The 26333-nt window shown below is 40.7% G+C and overlaps 1 protein-coding gene across 1 annotated transcript in view; it reads left to right on the plus strand.

Annotated features, from left to right (window-relative positions):
• The window catches only part of Slc1a1 (solute carrier family 1 (neuronal/epithelial high affinity glutamate transporter, system Xag), member 1), a gene marked incomplete at its 5' end in the record, with an annotated part of 89073 nt that overhangs the window by 22753 nt on the left and 39987 nt on the right, over positions 1-26333 (plus strand). Inside the window, 1 exon segment of the mRNA XM_005388636.2 lies at positions 25940-26080. Coding sequence (XP_005388693.1) covers positions 25940-26080 — 141 coding nt within the window.

Genomic DNA, 26333 nt, shown 5'->3' on the forward strand with positions numbered 1-26333 from the left:
TGTGATTTCTGTCTTTGCTTCTGACCATGTGATTTATTACAGTACAGTACTGAGTTACATATGTTGAATTATCCATGCATTACTGGGATGAATTCTACTTGATTATGATGTGTGATTTTTGATGATTTGTTGCATTCTGTTTGCCAATATCTTATTGAGGATTTTGTGTTCATTAAAGAGCTTGACCTGTAGTTTTCTTTGTCACTTGCCTGCTTGTCTGGTTTTGGAATTAGGGTGATGCTAGCTTCTAGGAATAAGTTTGGAAGTACTCCTTCCCTTTCAATTTCATTACAAAGTGTAATGACTATTGGCATCCTTCCTGAAGATCTGATAGAATTCAGCAATGAATCTATTAAGTAGTAGATTTTTCTTGGTTGGTAGTTTTTTTATTGCTTCTTCAATTTCATTGCTTGTTACTGGACTATTCTGGGTTTTAAATCTTCTTGACTCATTTTTGTCAATCATGTGTCTAGGAATCTGTCCATTTCTTCTGAATTCTCTAATTTATTGGAGTACAGGTTTTCAAAGCAGTTGCTAATGATCTTCTGGGTTTTGCTGGTGTCTGCTGTATTTCACCTTTTTCATTTCTTAACTGCACTAGTGTGGGCCTTCTCTTTCCTTCTTTCTGCAGGTGTGGCTAATGTTTTATCTATTTGACTTATTCTTTCAATGAACCAGAGCTTCAGTTCATTGACTTTTTTTGTAGTATTGCTCTTTCAGTCTCAATTTCATTATTTTCTGCTTGAAGTTTATGTCTTCCTCCTTTGGGTTTGAGCTGTTCCTGTTTTTCTAGTATCTTGAGGTACATGATTAAGTTATTTTATATGAGCTTGCTGTGTTTTTCTAATGTGAGCATTGAAAGCAATAAACTTGCCTCTTAGGACTGCTTTCACTGTGTCCTGTAGATTCTGGTACATGTATTGGCATTATAATTCAATTCTAGGAATTATTCAGTTTCTTCTTTGATTTTTTTCTGTGACCCATTGACTGTTTAGGAGTGTGTCAGGGTTAGGGTTTCAGTTCTATCCCATGTGTACACCTTTGAGCCTTTGTTTATTGCTCTTCTGATTTGCATGTCAGGTACTTCTAAATTCAGTACAGGCACATTTGGAAAGCCTTCTCACCTCCTTGCTGATCTATGTGACAAGTGTTTCCTCAGCCAGATAACTAGGCAGGCCCTGGCTGGCCCTGCAGATGCAGATTAAAGAAGTTCCAAATTTTTCCACCCCCAACAGTATCCAAAACATTAGATCAAACATCCTCAGTGAGGAGGGTGGCTGCCTGGGGCCGCAGTGGTGAATGTCTCTGACTTGGTACTGGGAAAAAGCTGGCACCCTGAGGCAAGGCAAGTGTGAAAGACAAAGTTTGTTATGGCAGGATAAATGAACAGAAAATCTAGCTGGACTAAAATCCAATGTCTTGGGGTGTGTGACAGAAACCAGACCCCTCCTGGATCACAGCACCCCACTCCAGACCCAGCATACACACCACCTTCAGAGAGGCTTGGGCTGATGGAGGCAGTTGACCCTGGCTAGCTGATGGACTCTCACACTCTTTAGGAGTGTGTCAGGGTGGTGAGTGAGACACATGCAAACCAAGGATTCAGAGAAACCAAAGCAGGAAAACTGGGGGGTGGGGGCACAAAATGCCAAGCACCTGCATCCTGAAAGCAACAGTGCCGCAGCGCCTACAAGTGGTGGGACTGTGGGGAAAGAGAAGACTTGTCTCACACAGGAAAAAAACAGGTCACCCTCCCCTATACAATGGGAATGCTCCTACTGTGGGACTTTTACTGTGCTACCCACAATTGCTGATGCTGTAAGTAGGAAAATGACTCGGCCATATTTGTCATCTTGAAGCACGACAGTGTTAGTGCGTGACTTAGTCCATTTACTCTTAGGAGCCAACTATGTGTGAATGGGTACTTTATAAACAATATGGTAACTATTTGGCTCACTATTCTGAAGGCTAAAAAGTCTAAGACGCACCGCATAGGTGAGGCCCTCCTTGCTGCTGCATAGCATAACAGTGCATAGCACTTGGGTAGACAGAGCAGCTACGGTAGCTCTGGCCTCTTCTGATGCGGACACTAATACCGTCACTAAGCTTCATAATCCTCCCCAAAGGCCCTGCCTCCAAATTCTATTAACATGTGAATCTGGAAATTACATTCCCAACATATGAACTTTTGTGAGGTGCATTATCATAGCGGTAAGGATGGAAGGGAGAGATGGACTGAGTGTTATTTGACCAGTAGAATGAGCAAAGCTTGTCCTGTGGCATAAAATACAGAGTTATCTAGAACATCCTCAAAGTGTACTGTTTGGGATCCAAAATACTATATCTAGATTGGATCAATTATTTTTGCGGGGCCTTGTACAGGTTACTTCATTTACTAGTGTCAGTTTCTCACCTAAACATAAAGTTGTAAAGTTGTTGTGAAGATCAGAGTTAATTACGCTAAGCGAGTATCTTTCATGGTAAGCCCTTGAAAAATATTTGCAGAAAGCACAATTCAGGTATATCTAATTCTGTTAACATATCACCCTCAAATTTAGTGGTTTAAAGTAACAGTGATCCTGTTGTCATTGCTTATGGTTCTGAGGGTTACCTGGGCTCAGCTAGGCACTTCTCACTTGGAGTCTCTCATGCGATTGTGCAGAGCTTGTGGCTAGGGCTAGAATCCTCTAAAGGTTTGTAGCTCACTTGTCTGCTGCCTAGACTGGCATGACTCAAGCAGGAACTCTCTTTTCTCTCTTCTCTCTCATCTCTCAACTCTCAACTCTCAACTCTCATCTCTCCTCTCCCCTTCCCTTCCCTTCCCTTCCTTTCCCTTCCCTTCCCTTCCCTTGCCTTCCCTTGCCTTCTCTCTCTCGTCTCTCTCTCTCTCACTCTCTCTCCCAATCTCTCTCTATCCATCTCTGTCTCTTCCCTCTTTCCCTCTCCCCTGCCTGTTCTCCATCTCCCTTTCTCCCTCTCCCTATTTTGCAGAGTGCTCTCTCCAGCATGGCAGTTTCAGGGTAGCTGGACTTCCTGCAGGATGATTCAGTGCTTCAGTGTGAGTGTCCCAAAACAGATAAACTAGCAGAAGCTAGGTCTCTCTAACCTATCTCCAACTCCATGCAGCCTCCTCCAAGCTGCATTCTACCTTGTAAAGCAATCACAAAGCCCTTTCCAGGTTCAAGAGAAAGAGACAAAGACTATCTCTTGATGGAAGGAGTATCAGATATTCTGTAGACCTAGTTTTTGGTAGTATTGGGGGTTAAACTCAAGGGTACTATCCCCCTACATCCCCAGCCTTTTCTTTTTTCTTTGAGACAAGGAGACTACCACCAGCTCCTTGAGACAAGATCTCATTAAGTTGCCAAGGCTAGCCTCACACTTTCATACTTTTATTCTTCCCACTTTACCTTCCTATGCAGCTGTGATTGCAAGTGTGTGCCACTGCACCCCGTTCAATAAACCTGTTCTTAATCCACCAAAGAATCCAAGATGTAAAGTCTGAGGTTTCCTGGGGAAGAAGAAAAAAAGTATATCGTTCCCACATTGGGTCCCATGTCAAGGTAAAGATTCCAGAAGGCAATTGTATATAGAGCTTAATACTTGGGAGACAGAATGAGACCAGAGATTGAGGCAGAAGTTGAAGCTGTAAGAGTAGGTAAGAATGCTGTGGGAGAGTGTGCAGCCCAAGAGGGTACAAGATAAAACCCTTCGGGCTCACCAACATCAGAGTACGGGCATGTCAAAGGGTGGAGAGATGAGTGCTTAGCCTGGCTGGATTCTTCCTGATATCCATCTATTTTACCTTTTGAGTGCTATACCCTAAAAATTTTTCCTTTGACTGTTGTATCCATTTGCAAAAGAAGAGTCACCTTTTCAGTTAAACTGGCCCCTTGGTTGCCCAGGAGTGTCTGCTCCCACTTCTGCCCCAAGACTGCTAACAGAATCTGCTTCCTCCGCAGGGCCAGGGTGTGTCATGCAAGCAGTGTGTAGCTCTGATTGTTTCTGTCGTGCACAGATCCAAGATGGAACAAAGAATTAGATATTCTGCCCTGTTCCCAGTTAAGTATTTTCCCTGAAGTATTCAAAGAGTCTTTGAACAATTGTTGCGGAAGTTCCTCCTCTCTAGGCATTTCAAAATGTCCTTCTGAATTCAAGCCATAGTCCAACAATTAGCTTTCAGTTGTCCTAGAGAACCACACTGGTGCAAGGGCTATCCTGGTTCCTCTTTGGTGAGTTGCCACAAGGAAGGAGGAAGTGAGCTGCAGTTCTGTGAAAGAGCTAAGTTCCAAAACAGATGTGCCTAACTTCAGACAGGCCTGAGCCCTTCACTCTAAGCATCTTTCCAAAAACACAAGCATGGACTGTGTGAACAACTGAATATAATACATAGCAGCTGACTACTAACAGATTGAGCTCTGGTGTGGAGGATTTAGTTTGGGCAAGCAGGTGAAATAAAAGAAAAATTGCAGGGGAACATGGCAGTGTCAGCATGCCTTCACTTATCCTCGATTTCTCCCTTCAAACAAGATGAGCTAATAAACTGATTTGTACTCCCTTTCATCTAAACTCTGAAATAAAACAACCTTTCATCTCCCCAACCCATTTCACAACCCCCTCTTGGTCCAAGATCTTCATTCTTCTACTACCTTCAATTTCCCCATTCCTGATGCTGGTTCTTCCCATTTTCCCATCCCTTGGGCTGTCCTGCCATGCCCACGGACAGTCCCCCACTGCTTCATCTCCCTGTTCAATCCACTCCACATATCTCAGCTGGCTGAGTCTCCAATCCTTGCTTGCCCTTATGCAAATATATGTTCTATGGTTACTCATTAATTCTTCCAATAGCTGATCTTTATATTTCAACACACGGTTTATCTCATTAATCCTCAGGATGATCTGCTATGGTAGGGAGAAGAACTAAGGGTCAGGGAAATGTAAATTCTCAGCCCTGGTATTGAAATTCTTTTATGGAATGAACAAAGCTATGTTTCTAATCTCAGTTCTCTAAACTACCCCTCAGACCAAACTCTTACTGCTTCTGTATAAAAGGAACTGAATTTAGTAGGCATCAGACAGACCTGGGTCTAAAGGCTGGCAATCTGACTGTGGGTGAATTTCCTGTTCCTATTTGCATTTTTCTTTACCTGTAAATACACTACAGGCCTATTAGATTAGAGAAATAAAATGCAGAATGAACATCCCTAATCTGCACCAAAATCCAAACTTTTCAGTCAGTGCTGGCAGGACATCACAAGTGGAAAATTCTACAACATTGTTTCTTGCACAAAGTTATTAAGAATATAAAAATACCTTCAGGATATTTGTATAAGGTCTATAAAAATGAATGAATTTCATGTGTAGACTTAAATCCTATACCCAATTTATTTCGTATATACCAAAATATTCCAATGAAAAGTTGAAATCCAGAAATACTTCTGATCCTAAGCATTTTGGGCACTCAGCCTGTAAAGTAGTGTAACAGCAGACACTTGGTGCATGTTAATTTTTCTTTTCCTGGCCCCTTTCCTTGCTCTCCCCCTCTTCTTCCTCCTCCATAGTCTCTTTCTGTTGAATTCCTATTTTCACATCAAAGGTACATATGACATTTTGCCTTCCCTAACCCCACCTAATAAGAATTTAAAGGGTACCCTTGAACCCCTGGCACTTGATGGCCTTCCCTATAGATTAACAACTTTCCTTGTCTATCATCAAGTGCTGATCCTATCCTTCCTACTAGATTCAGTTCTGGGTCCTCAGAGCACTTCCTGTGTTGTTGCAGTGGCAAGCAGAAACACTGAAAGAACATCCAGGATTTGGAGGCCGATTTATTTACATCAATGGGCACTGATTGGGATCATTCCCAGAATATCAGACCTGCATCTCTGGTGGTCTAGAACTTATATGGGATAAGCAAGCAAGAAGTACAGAGGCAGAATGGCTTGTCCATTGGGAATTGGTTTATATAAGTGCATCATAGTGACCAGCTGTGTATCACAGTAACCAGCAATTTCTAAGAGACAGGAGCAACCAGAACTGGAACAGGAGCTATTATCTGGGCAACTTAGAAACCAAAGTATACTGGATGGGTGGGCATCTTCTGTTACATTCCCCCCCGCCGCTTTAGTTTTCCCAGCAAATCTTTGCTGGACATATTACATATGATCTTCAGAGACAAGGACCAAGAAGAAGCAATAACATTAGGGTTTCCAGTGATCCTAGGATGAGCTCTAGCCAGGGTCTCCAAGATTGTCTTATTACAGAGTTTTTCCTTAAGTTGTGTTTTAGGAAGACATAATTTAGGCTTGTCTGTTCTGTGACATTACTCTGGCAAGGTAGTGAGGAAGTTAATCTGATTTAGGTGAGTGTCCACTGTACCTTGGATGCTCATCAAATCTTGGTCAAGTGTTTGACTGATCATTCTATTCTCTTGGGGCAACCATCCATACAGTTTAAGGCAAAAAAATACAGCTAGCAGGGGGTGAAGAAGCAAGGACTTGGGTAAGCAGAATCCAGGTCAATTAACAAAAACCACAGCTAGCAGAGGGGCACGGAAGCAAGGACTGGGATAAGCAGCCTGAAAAGACACAAAAATCAAGAGGAATAAGTGTGGAGCAATCCTGTGAACAGTGTCCTCAGGCTTCAGTCATGTGTGCATTGTCTCTTCAGAGTGAACCTTACAGGAGCAGTCCAGGTAAATTTTCAGCGGATCTAAGGCTGGATTTCTGAAACTTGTCGAGGTAGTTAATATGTATCTGGGTTATATGTGTGTGCAGGAATGTCTATAGATACAGTTGGTCTTTTAACTGGTTATAAGCTGCATGTAGTTTTTATTTAATCTAGTTTTTGAGTCATCTCTGCTACAAATGCAGGCCGATTATCACTGCCGGTGATCAAGGGTAAGCCATATCTAGGAGTGATATTTTTACAACAGGACCCTACAAACCTTTCTTTCAGTACAGGTATGGAATGGGAGATTGGGGCAGTGACACAGATGCTGAAGCCTGAGTTAGTTGCAAGGGTACAGGTGCCATTGCTGAGGCTTGAGCTTGCAGAACAAACAGTGGGGTCAGGTTTGGCTCTAATCTTCCCAGAATACTGGGTTTTTAGTCAGTTAGATCCCCAGAGAGCTTAGGCCTCTGGACTGGATTATTTTGCATCACTGGTAGCGGGTTTCCAAGCAGCAGCAGGAAGCAGTTTGCTGTGCAGATCATCCCTGCAGGACAGTTTTTGCCAAAATAGTTTTGTCCAAGGTGACCACAGCATATCTAGCCAGTCAGACTTTATTCCTAACAGAGCTACTTCCATCTGTAAACAGGGTGTACTCAGCATCTGTCAGGAGGTCCATATTTTAGAACAGTTCATCCTAGAACAGAATGTGGCACCTGGACAGTTAGGTCTCAGCTTAAGGTGAACTTGTCAGCTTTCTTGACAGGACCGTAGCTGTTAGAGTGCAGAGGCAAAGCAGGAAGGCAATCTTTAGAGGCCATTGGGTGATCCCAGGGACTGACAGTCTGAGTAAGCATGTAAAAGCCAGCAGCTCCAAGCAATTTATGGAGTTTCTTTCTTGTAACCAGTTTCTGTCAGATATTGAGTAGAGCTTTTGTGTAGGCAGTGTATATGGAGGGCAATCGCAGCAGCATTGGGAGATCTTGGACTGGCTTTACAGGCAGGAAAGGTGTACTGTTTGATGCAGGAGGTAGTTGCCTGGGAACAGAGCTTGATCACCAAAGCGGCATGATTGATAGCAAGCCCTGGGGGTGAATCTTTTGTCTAGACTTCTGGAAATGAGTCTCGCAAAATTTCAGAGTTTTGATTATGAGACATTTCAGACTGATGTAGATGCTATTCTTCCTCCCAGGGTACAGTCACAGTCAAAGTGTGAGTGAGGCTGGCCATGTCCAGGAGAGGTATAGGGCACTCAAGCATGTACAGGAATTCATATTTGATATGGTGTCCATCAGTCTCACAGGATCTGCTTTGGCAGAATTTGTTTGCCATGAGGGCTCCAGTGGGCAAATGCAGTAACTTCAGACCTGTTTATTGGCTTCTTGCCTGCCTTGTTGAGGCCTTCGAGCAGAACAGTGTGGTACTGATCTAAGGCTTCATGGCCCTCTGTTGCACTACAGTCCCAATTTAGACTTGCTTGGGGGAGGACTATGTTCACCCAAGTGTCAAGACCAACCACAGTGGCAAAGACTTTTGACTTTAACCAGGCTTGGGCCCCATCTAAAATGTGATGGCATTCTTCAGTATTAAACAGAGTCAGAAGGAGTTGCTGACAATTGTCCTGTGCTGGCAGGTGGGTACACAGGTGCAGAGCCAAGGTGGAAAAGTTCTTAACCTCTTATGGCAATTCAGTCCAAGTGAATTAATCTGGAAGAGCAGGAGGCTGTGGTGCAGGAGACAGAACTGGTGGTGGTGGTGTTGTGGCTGGCTGAGCACCTTGGAGTTGAGGAATGCAAGAAGGAGGCAGGTCAGCCTCAGGGTCCTTGGGCAGAACAGGATAAAGCTTTTATGGCTTGCACTGAATCTGAGAGCCTCTCAGATGGCCTTGTGGGTTTGTTTTGACAACTAGGATGGCTTTCTTTTTGTGTAGGACACAGATGTGGAGCCAGGGTGGGAGAGTTTTTAATCCCTTATGGCAGTTGAGTCCAAGCGAGCTGGCCTTTTATCTCAGGATTTTCTCAGTTGAAGGGGCTTATGGGAGAAACTCACAATCAGAGGCCGGGTGCCTGTTTATGCTTCCCATGACATCTGACAGCAACAGGGGTCATGGTGAGGTGGCATGGTTGATGGCCAGGCCTAAAGGTGAGTCTTTAGTTCATACCTGTGGGAGGAGAGTTTTCAGAACTTCAGGATTTCAGTTATCTGTCTCTGGCTGATGCAGGCATCATGCTTTTCTCAGAGAACAGTCAAAGTTGAAAGTGCAGGGCTGAACATAAGGGAGGCTGACTGGCTTGATGCAAAAGAGTTGTCCTCCCAGGCTGGAAGTTTGTGCCTGGCAGAAGGGATGAGAGGCTAGAGTCCCAGTGGCCCTGGTGATGGCAACTTTTTGACAGAAGGAACTTTTGAAGGCAGAGAGTTCTGTTTCATTGTCTGCCAGAAAAGTCACAGGTTTGCCCCTGACTTTTGCAATGACTGCTCTCAGGGGCCCAGTTTGATAAAGCTTAGTCTGTGCTATCTGTTCAGGCCTGACAGGGCACAACTCATGTGTCAGGGCTGACAGTCCAATTTATCCTTAGTCAAAATGTGGAACTCAGAATTGATGACACTCATCTTGGGTGAGTGACAGATGACACCATCTGACCAGGATAGGTGTGTAAGCAGAAGAATCTGGAGGAAGGACCTCTGTGGCTGAATGCAGGCAATGGCTAGCTGGAACCAGTTCAGTTGGCTGGAAGTGGATGAATCAGGAGTGGGGAATGAAGCTACAGGTGTTGGCAACAGTTGCTGTGGCTGACAAGGGTGCCAAGGCAGAATTCTCAGGAAAAATGGGCCTCTTTTCCTTTTTTTTTTTTTTTTTCTTGGAGATGCAGGGAGCAGTTTAGGTTCATTTTTAACTCTGTAGAAGCTCCTTTTCCTGCAGTCAGGGACCATGGGTTTTAACTAATTAGTTCCCATTCTGTCTCCCTATGGTGTATGTTGTGTACCCTTGAACAGTGGTGCAACAGACAAAGGGTGGGTTTCCCTCAGAGAAAGACCATTCAGAAAGACCCACCTGGCCATGCTCCTTATGGGGACTTAGGCGCAACTTAGCTAAGGAAGGTACAAGGCCTCTCTTATGCCATATGTCAATCACCACGGAACTGCAGGTGAGGGTCCAATCAGCCACTGAGCCCAGTGCTCCCCGGTCTTGGTGCACAGACAGAGCAGCTTATTGCTCACACTCTCCGTGTCACTCATGCACACATTCATTCAGCAGGCACTCAGAGGTTAAATGTTCCAACCCCCTTCCCTTTGAGGGTGGCTGTAACTAACAAGAGTTGATCAAGCTCTTCTTCTGCTCAAACTGAGCAGGACTGACACACTGACTAGCTAGGGTGCCCCCAGGGTCTTACCAGAATCAGGCAGGCAGACAGAGAGACAAACAGACTGTGTCCTCCTCCTTTTGGGGTCTGATTGAGCCACTCAAGTGGGGAGCCAGGAATTCTCTCCAGACCTCTGAGAGGACTCAAGAAATCTTGAGAGCACACCTTCCTGTCAGGACATGGGGAGGTCCATGCTCTATCTGCAAGAGCTACAACCAATGCCCAAAGAGGTCAGCATGGTAAGTCTTCCTGGCCGACATACCAGATGCAGTGGCAAGCAGAAACACCAAAATGGCACCCAGGATTTGGAGGCAGATTTATTTACATTGATGGGCACTGATTAAGGTCATTCCTAGAATATCAGGCCCCCATCTCTGGTGGTGTAGGACTTATATGGGATAAGCAAGCAAGAAATACAGAGGCAGAATGGCTTGTCCATTGGGGATTGGTTTATATAATGTGCATCATAGTGATCAGCCATTTCTAAGAGACCAGAAGCAACTGGAACTGGAGCAGGAGCTATTACCTGGACAACTGAGAAACTGATGTATACTGGCTGGAGGGGGGCATTTTCTGTTACAATGCTAGTACAAAGAAGTCACTCAGATGACATTTGTCACTTTCGGTTGAGACTAAAGGAGATTTCATATGTTCTTTGTGCTCATTTCCTGACACTCTGATACTGGTTTTCAGCAGAACACTGGTCTCTTTTCCTGTTCTATTACTGTGCTCCTGTACCCTGCACTGTGGGAAAACTGGAGGGAAAGATGACAGCCCAGGAGAACATTGGGTTACAGAGGGGTTTGGCATGACTTCACAGAACTCATCAATTGTTAACAAATCTGAAAAAAAAAAAAGAAAAGAAAAGAAAAAGAAGAACACAAATCTGTGTCAACATTTAAGAATTGTGCGGTTTTACACCAATACTCAGATTTCTGGTATCTCTTGAAAACTGTAGAGGTTGAGGCCACCCTGGGGCTTCACTTTTGAGTAGCAGTGCTTGGTCAGAGCTGGCAGGACTACCACAGACACCCACAAGCCTGTTTCTCTCACTGCCTCCCTGACCTGAGTGTGGTGCATTTGCCACCTTTGATGCCAACTGTAGAAATTATTGAACTGCATTTAAATTCAGTCTTTAAGAATGGAGTTGTTTTTTCTGACTTTAGGACTGAGGACCAAGAAAGTCTACCTCCCAGAGCAGTGAAAAGGTTCTTCTATGGTGATTCTGGTGTTTTTAAACATCTCTGTGACCACGACCTGTAGGCTTTTTTCATTTATTTAGAATCAGCCCTGGTGGAGATCCACACCCTGTTTCAGCTCCAGCCGCTGTCCATGAAGTGTCTGTGGCTTTTTTCAGAGGAAGGAGCCATTGTTCCCACTCTGCCTACAACAGTGAGGTGAAAATGCCGGGTTCCTTGGCTTCCACTCTCACCTTTCTGCCCCTGGCCTGCACTCCCCAAGCAGAAAAGCAGACATGGCAAGGAGGGAAGAAATAGGACAAAGAGAAGTTTCTGACTTTCAGCTTGAGCACCTTTAAAACTCAGAGTCTAAGTCAGGTATCATCCCTCCCTGACTGATGATGAGTTTAAGCACAAAGAGGCTGTCACTTATCCTCTGTCCCAATTTAAGGAAGTGATGGACTGTGTTTGGGCCAATTATGTCTAACTTATCATATTTTCCCACTGTTTTGCCTGCCGTAGAGTCTTCAACATCTTTCTATCATGTTTCCAAAAGTGGAATTTGCATAATGTTATTAGTTTGAAGACAACTTTAAGCAGAACTGAATTCAATAAAATTTAGGTTTCTGCCTGCTCTTAACAGGAGCTTTTGCTAAGCACTCCACTAGGAATGTGTATCCACACACACTCTGGAGCTGTATGTCATTTCCTACTCCCCCCATCCCAGTACTGGAGATTAAACCCAGGTCCTTCCTGCTGAGCTATAGCCTCAACTCTGTCTTTTTTAATCTTTTAACCTTGAAATAGGTTCTCTAACTTGCTAAATTTAGCAGACTAGATTTGAACTTGTGATCTTCCTGCTTCAGCCTCCCAGATTTAAGGGCTTCCAAGTGTGTGCAATCAGGATCAACTAAAGGAATGTGTCTTTAGTCCTCTAAATTTTACAACATAAAAATCTCTACATTTTAAATGTTTTCTAAAGGAAACAGAAACAAGAATAGGCATACAGATTCTAAGGTAAGAATGATGCACACTGTTGGTTTAGATCACACAATACTTCACATATATATTTTCTCATTTAGTCTTTACAATGTTCCTGAGGGTACCTTCATTGAAGTTTTTAGACGTAGCACCCAAAAAGCAAAAGGGATTAAATGGCATAGCTAATTATGTGATAGAAATTGACTTAAAAGATAAGCATAGTGGTACATGCCTGTAATCCCAGCACTCAAGAGACTAAGGCGAAGGATCACCAGTTGAGGCCAGGTTGGGTATGGTGAGTGCCTGTTCCAAAACAAATAGGAAGGAAAGAAGGGAGGGAAGGAAGAAGGAAGGGAGTTAGTATCCAGATTCCTTATTTATTTATTTTTTTTTTTTGAGATAGGATCTCACTATGCAGTTTAGGCTGGTCTTTAACTCACTATGCAACCCAGGCTGACCTCAAACTCAGTGATTCACCTGCCTCAACCTCCCAAGTGCTAGGGTTACTGTTGTGCACCATTATGGCTGGTAGAATCCAGATTCTTAACCCATCTTTCCACTATCTGATTCTGCATAGTTTTTGCTTATACAAGCATGTAGGTTAATTTTGAAAGTGCTATTTTCTCTACTTTTGTGGCTATTATCTTTTGTTGTTATTCAATCATTGCTAGCACTTATTAAACCTTCCTGTGAGCTGGGGGATTGGGAATTCAGTCCTTTTCATTCATTATTTCACATAACACTCACATCAAACTGGGTGTCCTGGTGCACACCTATAATCCCAGCTGATTGGAAGGCTGATGTTGGGGGTTGCAAGTTCAAGCCCAACCTGGGCAACATAGCAAGGTCCCTGTCTCAAATCAAAAGCAAAAACAAGAAACTAGTCACAATGGTCATGTGACATAGGGTCTCTGCTTACCTGTCTTTAACTGATGAGGACAATGAGTCTTGGAGAGGTTAAGTAGCCTAGTTATGGTTGCATTACTAGTAATTGTTAGATACTCAGCTTTCAATCTCAGTGACTCCTGGAAATTTCTGCTATGCATTATAAGAAACAAGATACCTAGGCTGTAAACTATATGAGCACTGAACTTTGTATCCTTGTATCCTCCACAGAACTTAGCTAAAGGGTTGTATACAGTAGGGATACAAGTGATTTATTCATGACAGCTGGTGTTTTTTTTAGACTGTTAGATTTCATTTTTCTTCTCCTCCAGGGATTTTCAGATCATATTCTTAGAATAACACTGGTTTTCTGTTGGCTGTTTTGACTCATTTTTATACTCTGCAATTGAAAATTAAGCTCTCAAACATCTCCTTTGTAGGGTATGAACCACAGTCTGTAATCACAACTTTTCTTTAAATGTATCATCTTCTCTGAGCTGTTAATAAACATGTCTGGCTCCATTAGGCTTTCAAATTATTATTTCCAGGTGGTGAGACTTTCAGGTTTGATAAGTTCATGCACTTACCAAGTTTGAACAAAATGCCACATCTTTGACAGTCTTTGTGCGGCTAGTATGATGATTAAGGAAAAAGAAGTTGCCTTTATGTTGTTGTCATCTGTCCCGCCCCGTGGAAAAGCCATCAAATTGTCAACTAATCAAAATGCAAACAAATCGTATTTGATGTTATCATCTGGTATTTCCCCCATTTTTAATCAATTTAGTTCATTTAAGAACGTGAGTGCTTTTTAAAATTGAGATTAAAATGCTAAATCTTATATGAATTATAAAGTACATGATCCATTGGTTTTTAGTATTTTTACTGTGGGTTTTTTTTTTTTTCTTTGAGGGACTATTGGAGATTGAATTTAGGGCCTTTGCATTGAGCTGCATTACTACCCCCTTTTTATTTTTCATTTTGAGACAGGGCCTCACTAACTCACTCTGTTGCTCAGACTGGGCTCAAATCTGTGATCCTTCTGCCTCAGCCTCCCACAGTGCTGGGATTACAAGTAAGCACCACCACGTGCAGCATTTCACTGTATTGTACTATCATCACCATATCTAATTTCAGAACATTTCCAATCATGCCTCCAAAAGAAATCTTGTACATATCAGCATCAATCCCAATTTCTCAGTTTCATTCATGGCAGCTAGTAGTTCTTTCTTTAAGGATTTGCCTATTCTGGACATTTCATATAACTATAATATATATCACACTGTAATGTCCAATGGTACCTTGGTTTACAAACTTAATTTGTTTTAAAGTTTTGGGGAGGATGGCTGCATTTGTGTTTGCGTGGGAAAGATGGCTGTGGTCGTGTTTGTCACCCAATGAGAAGCTTACAAATGGAAGCAAAACTTTGCCAAACACTTTTGTTTGCCAATCAAATTGCTTGCAAACCCAAGCATTTGTAAATCAAGGTATTACTGTTTATCAGTCCTTTCTGACTTTTTATAACTGAATAATATTCCCTTGTAGCGAAACACCTTATTTTATTTACTCAACAATAAGTTCATGGGCATTTTGTATTGTTTTCTCTTTTTGACTATAACTTTACTGCGAACATCTTACATAGAAGGCTTTGTTTGAAGCTATGTTTTTGATTTTGTTAGGAGAGTATCACTGAGTTGCATGTTAACACTGCTTAGCTTTATGAAGACTTGCTTGTTTTGCATATGGGCTACACTGTTTTACATTTGCAACTACAATAAAAGGACTGCAGTTTTTACGCATCCTCAGAACATGTTATTTCCTATCTGTTTGTTTAAATTTAGTGATACTTCGGCTGTCAAACTCAATTCATTCCAAATTCATGTCCGAACACCAAGAAGTTTGAGAATTGAAATATTTTTCCCATAGAAACAATGGAAAACCAGATAATTGGCTCTGAGGCTCAAAAATTACACTTATAAATTCCTTTTTCTAGGACTTTCACAAATTCTGCAATGATTTCTTTCTTTAACTCTATCATTGTTCTCAGTTTTCCTCTTAGCTTTACTACTGGTATCACTAACTTTCTTTGGTGCCATGGTTATGATATTTTAAGCAAATAAAGTGCAAAAAAAAAAGCGCACAATGATGACTGTTTTAATGCAGTATATGTTGTTTGGGCGACAGCAGTGCTTAGACTGAAGCTCAACCCTTTGTGTCCATGGTGAGATGCAATGCACAACTCACTCTCAGCCTGTACAGACACTTTCCAAGTAAGACCTTTGGCTCAACTATTGAACAAAGTTACAAACAGTAAGCAGATTTTTTTTTTTTGACTTTGCTGTTCGAATAGTGGAAAGTTGGAGGTTGGAGCCATTTGATAACCAAAGTATCACTGTTTATTGTCATCCTGGTGAGTGTGAAATGGTTAGTTCTGATTTACATTTTCTAAGGGCTAATGATGTTGAACATCTTTGCATGTGCTTACTGACCATTTATATAGGTTATGTGAAGAAATGTCTTATTCAAAACCCTTGGTCAGGCCGGGGATGTAGCTGAGTGGCATAAGTGATTGCCTGGCAAGCCTGAGGTCATGAGTTCGATTCCCAGTACCAAAAAAAAAACCAAAAAACTTCTGGTCATTTTTAAAAATCGAGTTGTCTTTATTGTTGAATTGTATAAGATCTTTACACAGTATGTTCTAGACCTTTGCCAGATAGACACATGCTTTGCATATCTGCCTTTCTTGAGTCTATTGAAAAGTAACATTTTTTCAGTTTGCACTTTCAGTCATGCTGTAAAGCTTGACACATGTGAAAACTGTACTAGGTGGTACCTTGCCTGTAGACATTAGTATGTGGAAGGCCATCAGAATTTATGCCTGAATGTAGGGGCTGAGGTAAAAAGAACGTACTTGGCTTGCAGACTTTCACTGTTGAGGTCTTGCATGAATCTTTACTGCCAACTTGAAGGAAATATGGTCATCACCTCCTTTGAGAAAAAATGTCAAGAAATCTGAAGTTGCAGATTGTGACAGATATTGTGGATTTACATTACAGAAAAACTAAGTCTCAATGTGTGAGAATTTCCATAAGGTACTGTGAGGACAGAGAAAGGTAGATGGATCCAGGATTATTCGAAGTGTGGCTTATTGAGGACTTACAAAACCACTGGATCCTTCCAGTTTGGTCAGAAGAAATGGGTTTATAAAGTGGTCAGGACAAAAGCCACTTCAAGCTGAATGTACTTGATTTAGTTCAAGCTAATATCAAACATGTCACGTACATCTCTGGCACTGAAAGTACAGGATTTGGTCATAAAGCTGCACATCCCACTATAATGATTTTTTGTTTATTTTAGTAAATTGGGCAGTTATGTGGGAGAAACCAGCCAGGGTCACTCAGCAGCAGTATTTTCAGTTATCACTCAAGATGACAACCATCAAGTCACGCTGAATTCCTTCTGTTTTTCATACTTTTTTATCCATGGTAGAATGGAGATGTTTTTGCTTCAGAATTTCTCTTAATGTTTCTGAAGCACATAAGCCCCTATCAGCACCTGGAATGAGTATTTCAGTACCCTTCTCATCAAGATAAGTTTGCCTGTTTGAGGTGGTGTGGTTGCAAGTGTTACAACGGCTGACTGAAGTCTCACCTCCCCTCAGTCAGGCTCAACTGTGACTTCATCACTGCATACCCTGGAGAAGCCTGGAACCCACGCTGAGGCAGAGCAGGGAAAGGGGAACCACAGTTGAACCACGGGTAACTGAGTGAGAGAGAGAAGGAGCAGGCAAAGTCTTTAGGAAGGAAGCAGCCCAATTTGTTTGCACACTGACTGAGCTATCCTCATGGTCTTGTTGCTTGAGGCTGCAGTAGCATCTTCCTGCTCTGTGGAGGTGGATACTGCCAGTAGCAGCAAGGCTGCCCCTTATGAATTTCCCTGGTAGGCTCATTTACAACTTTGCTACTCCAAGTGTAGTCCCCCAAATCGGAACCTATTTTTAATAAGATCCCCAGGTAACTCACATGCACATCAAAGTTTGGCACCATAGATTTATTGCATTCTTCCTATTCACAGGGTTATTTAGTCTGTATCGGTCTGAATCAGCTTTCATTTTTATTTTTTTCATAGCGTCTGTAGGTTTGGCCTAGTGTAGTCTTGATGTTTGACCTAGTAGTGGCTGCAACTTCTTTTCATTACTGGATAAAGAAAAATAACCTCAATCAACTGGCATTTTCCTTAAGTGCTCTTGGGTTTGCAAACAATTGCGTAGAAATCCCCACTCTGACTCCTGCCTGTACTGTTTCACCTGTCACTGGTCCTTGACTGTGACAAGCTTGAAGGACAGAGATTTACATCATCCATTTTTATACCTTTACTCCCACCCTGCACCTAACACAGACCCTTGAGCATAGTAAATATTTGCAGGACTTAATTAGGTTATTGATCCACAACAAAAATTATTTCAGACGACATCAAAAAATTTTAAATGCCTTTTCTTTTAGTTCCTTAAGATCCTGAGGCTTTTATTTCCATGATATCAAGTGGCATAGAGATTAACACCACATTTAATGCACTTCATAAGTCCTTTGTGTATTCTAATTTTAGCTCTGATTTTTAAAAATTTATAGCAAAAATGTAAATAGTTCTCTACCAAATAAATGCAAAAGATTGCTAGAAGAACATTGTAAGTGTCCTCACCATGAACATTTTTTACATTAAGTTCACCCGTCAACTGATTTTGTTGCTTTTGAGCTCTGGGAACTTGACAGCTGTCAGACCAACAGCAGTTTTGAAGATTTCAGGGTAAAAGCTATACAGTCATAGCCTGTAGTAGCTAACACTTATTAGCTGGACTTACCATGTGAACAAAGTGTTTTTTATTATAAATGCTTTATGTGTAGTCTCTTTCAAACTCCTAATGGATTCCGTGAGGCTATTTTGTTATGCCCATTGTTACAGATGAAAAAACAGAGGCATAGGCAAGAGAATAAGTATTTTGCCCAAAATTACTCATCTAATAAAGTGAGGCCAAGATTTGAATGTAGATAGTTCAACAACAGCGCCAACCTCCTGCTGAATTAGCTTTGCTTTCTTTCATTGTGTAAGTTAAAGGTCCATAGATTATGCACCACTTTCAAATGTGTTTCTCCATTGGCTAATGTGTTGTAGGAATTAGGTTTTCTATAAATGATTGTTGGCTAGTTGAGCTTACATAGAAGTACTTAGTAAAGTAGTACTTGTCTTAGTATATCAATTCCTTAATATCGCAAAATCTGTCCTCTATTTTGTGAGGCTCTCTATTTTGATCTTCATTAAGTCCAGTTTCCATCTTAAAATTCGCATACTGGAAAGGATAAAGAATAAATGTTGATGGAGATGATGATGATGACAATGATGATGATGATGATATGTACTGGAGGTTGGACTAAACTGGATGGCTTCTCTAATCATCTCAAATACACAGAAATATCCAATTCCCCTCCAAATCAGTAAGAGCAAAAGTCAAACTCAAAAGAAATATAGGAAAATCTTCATGTGCCAGAAGTTAAAAGGGAGTTTGTTTGTCTCAAATAACAAAATAATTGAGATAATCAGTTTATACAGAAGACAGGTTTATTTGCTTCACAGTTTTGGAGATTTCAGTCTCTGGTTGGTTGGTTCATAGTTTTGGGGCCAGTGACAGATGAATCAGCACATCATGGTGGCAGAATGTGGCAGAGGAAGCTGCTTACCTCGTGGCAGCCAGGAAACAAAGAAACAAGGAGTTAAGGTCCTAATACCCTCCTCTAAGCACATCCCCAATGACCTAACTTCCTTCCATTAGACCACACCTCTTAAAAGTTCCACCACCTCCCAATAGTGTCATGGGCACATGGCCTTTGGGAGACATTTCAAATCCATGTTACAGCAGAACATAAAGCCAGACATGTGAATGAGAGCCAGTACTAAGGTCTTGGGCCAGTCATAGACCACAATGATGGGACACAGACTTTTCAGTATCCATTTGAGGAAAACAGCTATGACCTTGGCATATATGAGTGAAAGAGATAGGATCAGGCCTTTGCATAAAACCTGAAATCTCAAACTTTGGCTCTGTCCTTTGAAAAAAATAGCATAAAAATTTTAACCCTTGACCTCCTGAAAAACCTCAAGAAATCTTACCACTTGCCAGTGGGGAAATCTGAGACACCTGTTTAAAAATTAAACTTCAGGAAAGGGATTTTGCAGGTAGCTAAGGTTCCTAACCAGCTGATTTTAAATTAATCAGAAAGGAGATTATCCTGGGTAGGGACGACTTTATTATGTGAAATCCCTTAAAAGAGAGATTTGACCCACCCCTGAACACATTCTCCTGCTGACTGAAAAGGCAAGTGGTGTGCTGTGATGTTTCAGCAAATGCACTTATTTAATTGAGTCACCGGCAGAGGCCAGATGCAGGGACAAGCAAGTTTATTAGCTGGCAGTGAGCACCCGGTACATGACGGAGCACCAACTCCGAAGGGCAGGAGGGGAGAACAGTTACACAGTTCCAGTTCTGGGTCTAGCTCTGTGTCTAAGAGGGTGGTGCGGATAGGATTTACTGCAGCTACAGAAACACTCCTACAAAGCATGGGCTTAGCTTGTGACAGAGGAACAAAGGTGTTTGACATTTTACATAGGGGACAAGCAGTCTTGAGACAAAGCGTGGGGTGGTATCGGGTTAGGTAACTATGTCAACATTTATAAGAAACAAGGAAACAGAAACTTAAGCTTTAAAATGGCACTAGAGTACAAAATGATATTGGCTTAGTTCTCTTTCCTTTATCAGTGAGAGGTCAGTGTTGTGAGAGATGGTGGGGGCTTTAAGCAGTGAGCACAACACCAGACTGACAGCCATTAGGAAATCAAGGACCTCAGTCCTACAACCACAAGGTATGACTCCTGCAAACAACCACATGAGCTCAGAAGAGAGCCTCAAGCTCCAGAAAGGAATGCACACCTGGTTGGCACCTGAGTGCAGCCTTATGTGGCCCTACCAGAGGACCTGTCACAGCTGTGCCCAGACACCTGACCCACAGAACTGTGAGATAATAAATACGTGTCACTTTAAGCTGCTAAATTTGTGGTAATTTCTTACATAGCAATGGAAACTAATTAGTATACAAGAGCAGTATCCACTCGGCTGTATGAAGACAGTCTATGAACTTTGCGTATGTCATAAACAATACTGGCTTTGTTATAATATTAATTATTCACATTTTTCAGAATCTCTTATGACCAATACACCAGACTATTACAGAGTACTGCGTACTATGTTTTTCTATCCTATTGTGCCCTCTCTTAGAACACAATTTCAGATGAGGTCATCAAACCAGGCTCTTGTTTTAGACAATATCCCCACAAAAAGTCCACAGAAATTGTTTCTAAGTTCACATAACAAAAATGACAGCACCCAATTATCATACTCTTTCAGTGTGGACCACTAGTTTTTAAAGGGTTGCAAGGGCAACTGAGAGTACTCAGGATGGTAGTGATGCAGAATAAAGTATAACTTTTGTTTCAAGAGTTGCTTCAAGATCCATTCATGCTAGGAGGGCAGTCACCCCTTTACTGCCACAAAGATGCTGGTTTAGTTCAGTAACGTACCAGATCAAAATCATTCATCCTATGGGCCAAATCTCTATACCAGAGGAACTCATTAGATCCTTGATAAGATCAACTTCTTCAGTCAGACTGAATTAATTGTAGGTGTATACAAAAAGAGATAACTCAGTGTAACCAGTCACTGTGATTGACAAAATAGTGCAAGCTACATTTCCTGTTGATAGTGTGCAAAGTCATCCGTGAAGAAAATTTTTATTATTGCAATAATAAAAAAATCGTACTCTTTTGACTTGTGCCTTTCAAATCCTCTAGCATTCAATACAGTGCTTGGCACATAGTTGAGTATTAATAAATGTTAATTTGTTGTTGCTTTTAAGTACTACTACATAGAATGTTTTTAATGTACTTTCTTCCCTTAAACCTGAAAACTTAAAACTTACAGTAATATTAAACCTTTGCATAATATTTGATGTTCATTGCCTTTGGTTATTGGGAAGTCAGCAACATTCAGAAAAATTGTCTAGGATTAAAATCTCTAACAGCTGATGGTTAAGGAACAAGTTAGTCAAATATCCAAAGTAGTATTATTTGGCACTTTAAAGAGATAAAGATGTTAAATATAGGAAGATATTTATGATATAACATTAAATGAAAAATACTTTTTAAAAACTAACCTACATGCTACTACATGGATGAATCTTAAAAACATCATGCTACTGAAAGAAACCAGATGCAAATAATCACATATTTATTATATGAGCCAATTTATATGAACTGCTAATGTAGGCAAATCTGTATAGACAGTAAATGGATTAGTGGTTTCCAACAGCCCCAGGAGAGCAAAGGAATGAGAAATGTTTGCTCTCAGGTACTGGATATTTTTTGGAGGGGAGTGTTAGATAATAGTGATGGTTGTATAGCATTGTGAATATACCCCCCAAAAACACCAAATTATACACTTGAAAACAGCAAATTTTGTGCTATAAGAATTTTTCTGAATAAAAAATTATAAAAAATAGAATTATATATCCCTTAACATTTACAAAACAACCAAGTATGGTGGTGCATGCCTGTAATCCTAGCACTTGAAAGGCTGAGATAGGAAGATCACTGTGAGTGTGAGACCATCAGGAGATACATAGTTCAAGACCAGCCTGAGGTACATACCAAGACCCTGTCCCCCCACCAAAAAAAAACAAAAAACAAAAAAACAAAGAAAAATCACAAGACATTATATGTAAGAGATACTTTATTTAAAGTAGCACCTGACATATAGTAATTGGCTCATTATTGTTCCCTAGTATATTATTCTTAATTGCAATGTATATGAAGAATAAAAGCAGTTTCATGTTACATCTACTTAAGTTAATGAGTTTGCGGATGAACTTTTTTTTTTGAGACAGGGTCTTGCTGAGTAGTTCAGGCTGGCCTTGAACTGACTATGTAGCCCAGGCTGGCCTTGAACTCCCAGCGATCCTCCTCATTCAGCTTCCTGAATGCTGGGATTAGAAGTGTGCATGACCATGCCCAGCATGTGGATGAACTTTTATAATTATTTTTATTTTCAGTAGAGCTGTAACTAATATTGCTATTATAGTAAATACTTTTGTAAGGATCAAAAACACCAAAAAAATAAAAATAAAAGCTTTATAGACCAAGGCATCTGAGTTTTGAGCCAAAATTCCTGTGAGGAGTTTGCATCACTGGAGCTACTTAGACCTTTAGAGAACAAGAAAAGGATAAGGAAAGGATACGGGTATATTTCAGTGTAAGGACAGACTAGAGAAGCCAACCTGCCATTCATCCAGTGTACGCACATTGTCATAAATTACTGTGAGTAGCTCCAGAAGGGCGAAAGGGCACATGTTAATTAGTGCCTAGCATGATGGCAAGCTTGATAACGATTTAAAGTGTTAATTATAAATATTTTCCTTTGTTAATAATTCTTATTTAATCAAGTCAAAATTAATTTGTGTACTGGAGAACTATTGAAATTTCTCTCTCTAGCTCTCTCTCTCATCTCTTCAAATCCCTCCAAACAGGAGCAATACCATTTTCGTAAGCCTGAGTCAAGTACAGTTCAACTGCTATCCCCAGGCTAATTTCGTAGCTGCAAGAAGTGTGAGGCCTGAGAGCCAGGGCTGGTTAGGACCTGGACAAAACAGAGGAGGGAAAGATAGGTTGATGTGAAGATGTGTACCTTTTTTTCTGCATCGGATTTTCAATATCATGTCCCAAACATTAATTTTTTTAAAACTTAGAAATAAAGAGATAAATAACCCCAGAACCTCTGAGACAGACTGTGAGACCAGCAGATGTTTCTCCAGACAACTCGGGCATGACGAGAAACCATTCTGTTCATCTTCTCTTTTAAACTTGCATCTTTGAAACAGAATCCCTAGCTGAGGTTCTGGCTGCCTCCCACCCTTGTTTCTTGTCTTTGTTACCAACATATTTGTATTTAGCATAAAATCTGGAGAGAGCATGGACAGTTTTCCTGAGACTCTGATCACTGTTAAAGTTGAGGAAAACAAGGCTCCAAGGTGACCACAGAATCATGAGCATTCGGAGGGACTTTTGAAGGCCGCTCATCTAACCCTCTCTTCAGTTTGATGAGGGAGTCAAGTTCAGTTTCTAACCCAGGTTACACCCCTCTCAGGTGTGATAGAACCAGAATTTGAACTTGTTTGTCTAACACCAGTAGTTCTCTTTTTATTGAGCTTATCTTACCCGTGGGTGGGGAAGCCCCCAAATGGTGTACTGGGTCTGTTGTTGGAGTTGCAAGGGTCCAGGTAACTACTTTATCTTTGGGGACTGTTTGTTGAGTTTGTCGTCGGCCTCTATGGAACCCCATGATTCAGGGAGGCTGTTGATCTTCACCTACCAGGTGAACCAGGAGCATGCCTCCCACTCCCATGCACACAGACAGTGGGGAATTATTCCCTGCAACCTTTTCTCTACACACTTCAATCCAGCTCTGTGAATGGTAAGGGAAGGGTTCTATCTTGTGAGTTCCTGATCTCATCTTGGTACCTAGAAAATCGTCCAGCGGTTTTCCTTGTCCTGATTCTGATGTTTCCAAACTTGGCCGAGACCAAGATAAAACACCCATTTACAAGGCATAACTCCTGGGTGAGGACACTCACCAGCTACCCAAAGGTTTCAAGGTGACGTCTGTGACCTTCCCAACTGCTTTTCCAGCACTTAGTTGCCCTTTCTATTCTTATTTTCAATAAAATAAAGAAATACAGCAAGACAGCTTGTGGTGCTCTACTTCAAGAACAAGTTTGATAGGAAGTTTTTATTGCCAAACCCAGTAACCTGCAGTATTCATCATATTTCACCTTGGATTGCTCTCAAACCACTCTGAGTGGCAACTCTTTTGTTTCTGTCATAAAACCCCACATGTCGCTAAGGGTTGAAATAGCAAGAATATTTCTATCCAATCACCCTGCATTCATTTTGGTGGAGTTAATTAGAGGCACAGTTCAGTTTTAGTAACATAAACCCTAAGGCTGGGCACATGGGACTCTGTCATAGCTCAACAGAGTGCTTTTGTGGCTGGTGTTAGAGCACAGACACACTTTCATTTTTAAATGCTCAGATTTCACGTACAAGCCAAAAACTTACTTGAAGCAAACTAGCATAAGAATGTTTGGTTTCTTAAAGCCCTGAGGATTACAGATATCCCTATGGCATAATACAGCTGAATAGGTGCAATTAATAAGGCAGAAAATAAGAGCATTATGACTTCTAAATTCACTGAAAATATTTTGAATCCTTGGTGTCTTAACCATTTGTAATTCTCAACTGCTAAGTTTTAGTAAATAAACTAAGTTGGACTGATAATAAAGTTGTTTCATTTGTATTAGCCACAATTTGAGAAATGTTTATGACCAAGAGTGCATTCAGTAATATATATATATGTATATAATGTATGTATATATATAAAATAAACAGATCAAAGCCAAAGTAAACTATATAGGAAAATAAAATTGAGCCAAAGATGAGATTGTTACATAACATATATTAAGTGAAGTCCATCTATTTGTTGTACTAGTGAGCAAAGGAGGGATATCTGAATTAAATGAACATTCTACTATTGGTTATAATTCACATCTCTTTTCATTGCCCTACAATCTTTGTTTCTGGACAATTCTGAATTTTCTCAAATTTGTGAATTTGCATGTCCAGTAACACCCTTCTTGAATGTGCCTGCCACTTAACCCTTTTACCTCCAGTGAGCATGGCACTCATCAGAGGCTGACGAAGGAAAAAAGATGAGCGCATCAGCTCAACCCCTTATTTGTTTCTTTGTTCTCTTTTTTTGTTATTTTTTTATTTTAATGAGAATGAAAAATTAAAAAAATTAAAACGATACAGAATTTCAAAACAAGATGATAGGAAATCAACAATGGTTTTTATATTATAATTCTTTATTTCTTGGTTTTTAAAATATGTATGTTATGGGGAAGGGAGGGGACATAGCTGGATGTTATTAGAACTATCTGGAATGGGAGAAAAAGGAATTATTAATTCTTTATGAGCTTTTGTTATAAGAGTCATCATTAAATTTTGTTTTCCACACAACTGGAGGACTTCATAGAGTGCTCTTGTTAAGGGACTATAACTTTAGTTATAGAAAATGTGTAACATTTCTTAAGAATGAACATATACCTGTAATCACATAATTATAAGCTACTATGTACAAGGAACGCAAGATCATAAACTTCATAAAAAGCCACTTGATCAGGCAAACTTGAGCCTGTCATGACCTAGAAATAACTGGAAAGAATGCAAAGCATTTGAGAACGTAGTTGCTCAATAATGTGGTGTGTCAAAATAAAGTAGCTATCGTCAATTGACTAACATAATGAATATTTTTCCACAGTATTTTTTTTTTTTTTTTTTTTTTTTTGGTTTTTCTCCGGTACCGGGAACCAAACTCATGACCTTGCGCTTGCCAGGCAGGTGCTTTGCCACTGAGCTAAATCCCCAGCCCCTTTTCCACAGTATTCTTCGATGTTTTTTTCATTACAATAAATACAAATTGTGTGGAAGAAATGAAAACAAAAGCTTTCATGTGAAGAATACTTTTTTTTTACAGATTCACTGATTAATATGTAACCTTTAAATTGTGGTGGTGAAGTCTAAATTTTACAGATTTGTGGGAGATGATCTAGTTTTTCATGCCATTAAAACTCACAAATGCTTTATGTTTCTGCATCAAAATGTATAGAGAAAGTCTCAATAATGTTTCTCTTTTTTCGTTGTGTTCCTCAGGCATTGTTTTAGGAGTCTTGGTTCGAGAACACAGCCAGCTCTCAAATCTGGACAAATTTTACTTTGCTTTTCCTGGAGAAATTCTAATGAGGATGCTGAAACTCATCATCTTGCCATTAATTGTATCCAGCATGATTACAGGTACCTTGATATTCTCTATATTATTATAAAGTCCAGAAGAACCCATATTATTCTTTTCTAATTATGAGGAAAATTGAAATGTATTAGATGCATCACACCACACACACACACACACACACACACACACACACACACACACACACTCCACTGCTCACTTGAAATGTGTATGTTTGGGTGGAAAGATTTCACTGTTGAGGTGATATTGCTTCATCATCCTGCTTTTTTTTTCTAGCACCATCTACCATAGTTCAAG

The sequence above is a fragment of the Chinchilla lanigera genome, unplaced genomic scaffold, assembly GCF_000276665.1.
Source record: "Chinchilla lanigera isolate Chin_1 unplaced genomic scaffold, ChiLan1.0 scaffold00033, whole genome shotgun sequence".
In the NCBI taxonomy this organism is placed as follows: domain Eukaryota; kingdom Metazoa; phylum Chordata; class Mammalia; order Rodentia; family Chinchillidae; genus Chinchilla; species Chinchilla lanigera.